Source organism: Condylura cristata, unplaced genomic scaffold, assembly GCF_000260355.1.
Source record: "Condylura cristata isolate star-nosed mole 26May11 unplaced genomic scaffold, ConCri1.0 scaffold00006, whole genome shotgun sequence".
Classification (NCBI taxonomy): Eukaryota; Metazoa; Chordata; class Mammalia; order Eulipotyphla; family Talpidae; genus Condylura; species Condylura cristata.
In genome coordinates this window covers 379,119-380,917 of record NW_004567107.1, presented here as the reverse complement: position 1 = coordinate 380,917, position 1,799 = coordinate 379,119, and the positions used below count along the sequence as shown (strand labels likewise).

At 72.0% G+C, this 1,799-nt stretch overlaps 2 protein-coding genes across 2 annotated transcripts in view; one reads left to right on the top strand and one right to left on the bottom strand.

The window, feature by feature from the left end:
• Positions 1–1,405, top strand: part of C8G (complement component 8, gamma polypeptide) — a 4,234-nt gene extending 2,829 nt beyond the window's left edge. The window contains exon 4 of the mRNA XM_012721163.1: positions 1,110–1,405. Coding sequence (XP_012576617.1) covers positions 1,110–1,405 — 296 coding nt within the window. The remainder of the gene's footprint in view (positions 1–1,109) is intronic.
• Positions 1,406–1,501: 96 nt separating this feature from the next.
• Positions 1,502–1,799, bottom strand: part of LCN12 (lipocalin 12) — a 3,054-nt gene continuing 2,756 nt past the window's right edge. The window contains exon 5 of the mRNA XM_012721162.1: positions 1,502–1,560. Within this exon, the coding sequence (XP_012576616.1) occupies positions 1,502–1,560 (59 nt within the window). The remainder of the gene's footprint in view (positions 1,561–1,799) is intronic.

Here is a 1,799-nt window from a genome sequence, read left to right as displayed (position 1 = left end):
CCGAGCCGAGCCCCCTGGCCGGCGCGCGGCGGACTGGGGCCCCGAGGGAGGGGCTGCCCGTCCTGGGTGGGGAGCACACCAAGTGGGGGGCCTGCTCAGGCTGGCAGCCAGAACTGCCCGTTGCAGGGAGGGTCCATCGCGGCCCCACCGCCCCCGCCCTGGCCTCTGGGTGTCCGGGGTGCTTCCCGGCCCCATAGGCAAGAGAGCGGTGCTCTGTGGGGTTGGCAGGCCAGACAGGTCCCGTCCCCTCAGGCCAACCAGCCCGGCCAGCCCACGAGTGGCCCCAGCTAGGCGAAGACTAAGAATGGCCAGGCCAGGCCAGCCCAGCGTCGGAGGGCAGTCTGGAGAATTGGCCCCGCCGGGCCCGCAGCACCCCGAGGCAAGCCCCGACTGGCCTGGCCAGGCCTCAGGCCACATGCCTGAGTGACCAGAGGGCGACTCGGTGCCTCGGCCGTCCTCCACGTGGACACCGCCCACCCTTGGACTTGGCTGACCCTTGCGGCCAGACCTGGTGGCAACCTGGCTCCTCCTGCACCCTGCCCCCAGTGCCCCTCTCCCTGCCCCCTGCCCCCAGTGCCCCTCCCCCTGCCCCCAGTGCCCCTCTCCCTGCCCCCAGTGCCCCTCTCCCTGCCCCCAGTGCCCCTCTCCCTGCCCCCAGTGCCCCTCTCCCCAAACCCCTGCTCCCACACCCCTGCTCAGTTGCCTGCTCTGACTTAGGCCCAGGCCTGCATGGCTGGACGTTCCCGCCTAGAGCGTAGCCTTTGCCCATGGCGGGCAGATCTGGGGCGTCACGGTGGTCAGCAAGAGAGCCCTGCATCCGAGGGTCAGAGAGAAGTGCCCAGCGCCTGCGGGGGAAGGAAAGCCAGGCCGGGGCAGGGACAGGCGCCGCGCCCAGGGCCACAGGTGCAGCTGCAGGTTGGTGTGGCCTGGGGGCTGCAGGCTGCGCCTCGGAACCCCGCTAAAAGGGTGTGAACACACGCAGCCAGTCGGGGTGGACAGGGAGGTGGTGTCCTGCAGGACCCGCTGGATCCAGAAGGAGCCACAGAGGGCGGGAGGCAGGACGGGCTGCGCTGGTCTGGGCTGGCCACCGCCCTTCCCGCCCCTTCCAGAGGCCGCCCCGCAGGCCAGCAGGAGCCTCTGCCGCCACCTGGAGGGTGAGGCCTGCCGCCCCGCAAGGCAGAACGGTGCTCCGCTGCGCGGGGACCCCGGGCGCCCACGGCACCTGCCCGCCCAGCTCCCGCCCTGGCCCCGCGGGCTTCTGGACACAGCCCTGAGCCGCCTCACGCCCCTCACTTCCTGCGCAGCCCACAGCCATGGACCTGCGGGGCCTCTGCGGACGCCCTACCCAGGCTGCGCCGTGGGCACCCTGCCAGCCGACGCCGTGCTGCATTCAGGAGTTTATTAGGGGGCCCAGCGCCCCACGGAGCCGCGGCCTCGGCCCGCCAGGCCTCCCAGGCTGCGACAGGGCCGCTGGTCCACGCCCAGCCTGGTCGCCGTCCACTCAGGGTGTCTGCTCCGGACAGATGCTCTGCTCCCACCTCAAGACTGTCGTGGGCAGGGCTGCGTGAACACGCGTGGACACGTGTGCACGACCCTGGGGTGGGGACAGGTGTCCTGACCCCGACCTTGGCCTCCACCCTGTGGGCACAGATCTGTGCACAGCCCCAGGCTGCGCCCTCTGCTTCTCTCCCCTCCCAGCATCCCTGGGGCGCCCGCCGGGACGATTCCCTCCTGCTGAGAGCTGAGGCGGGCAAGCTGGGGAAGTGGCCACAGGGTCCTCCCACGGGGCCTCCGCGGTG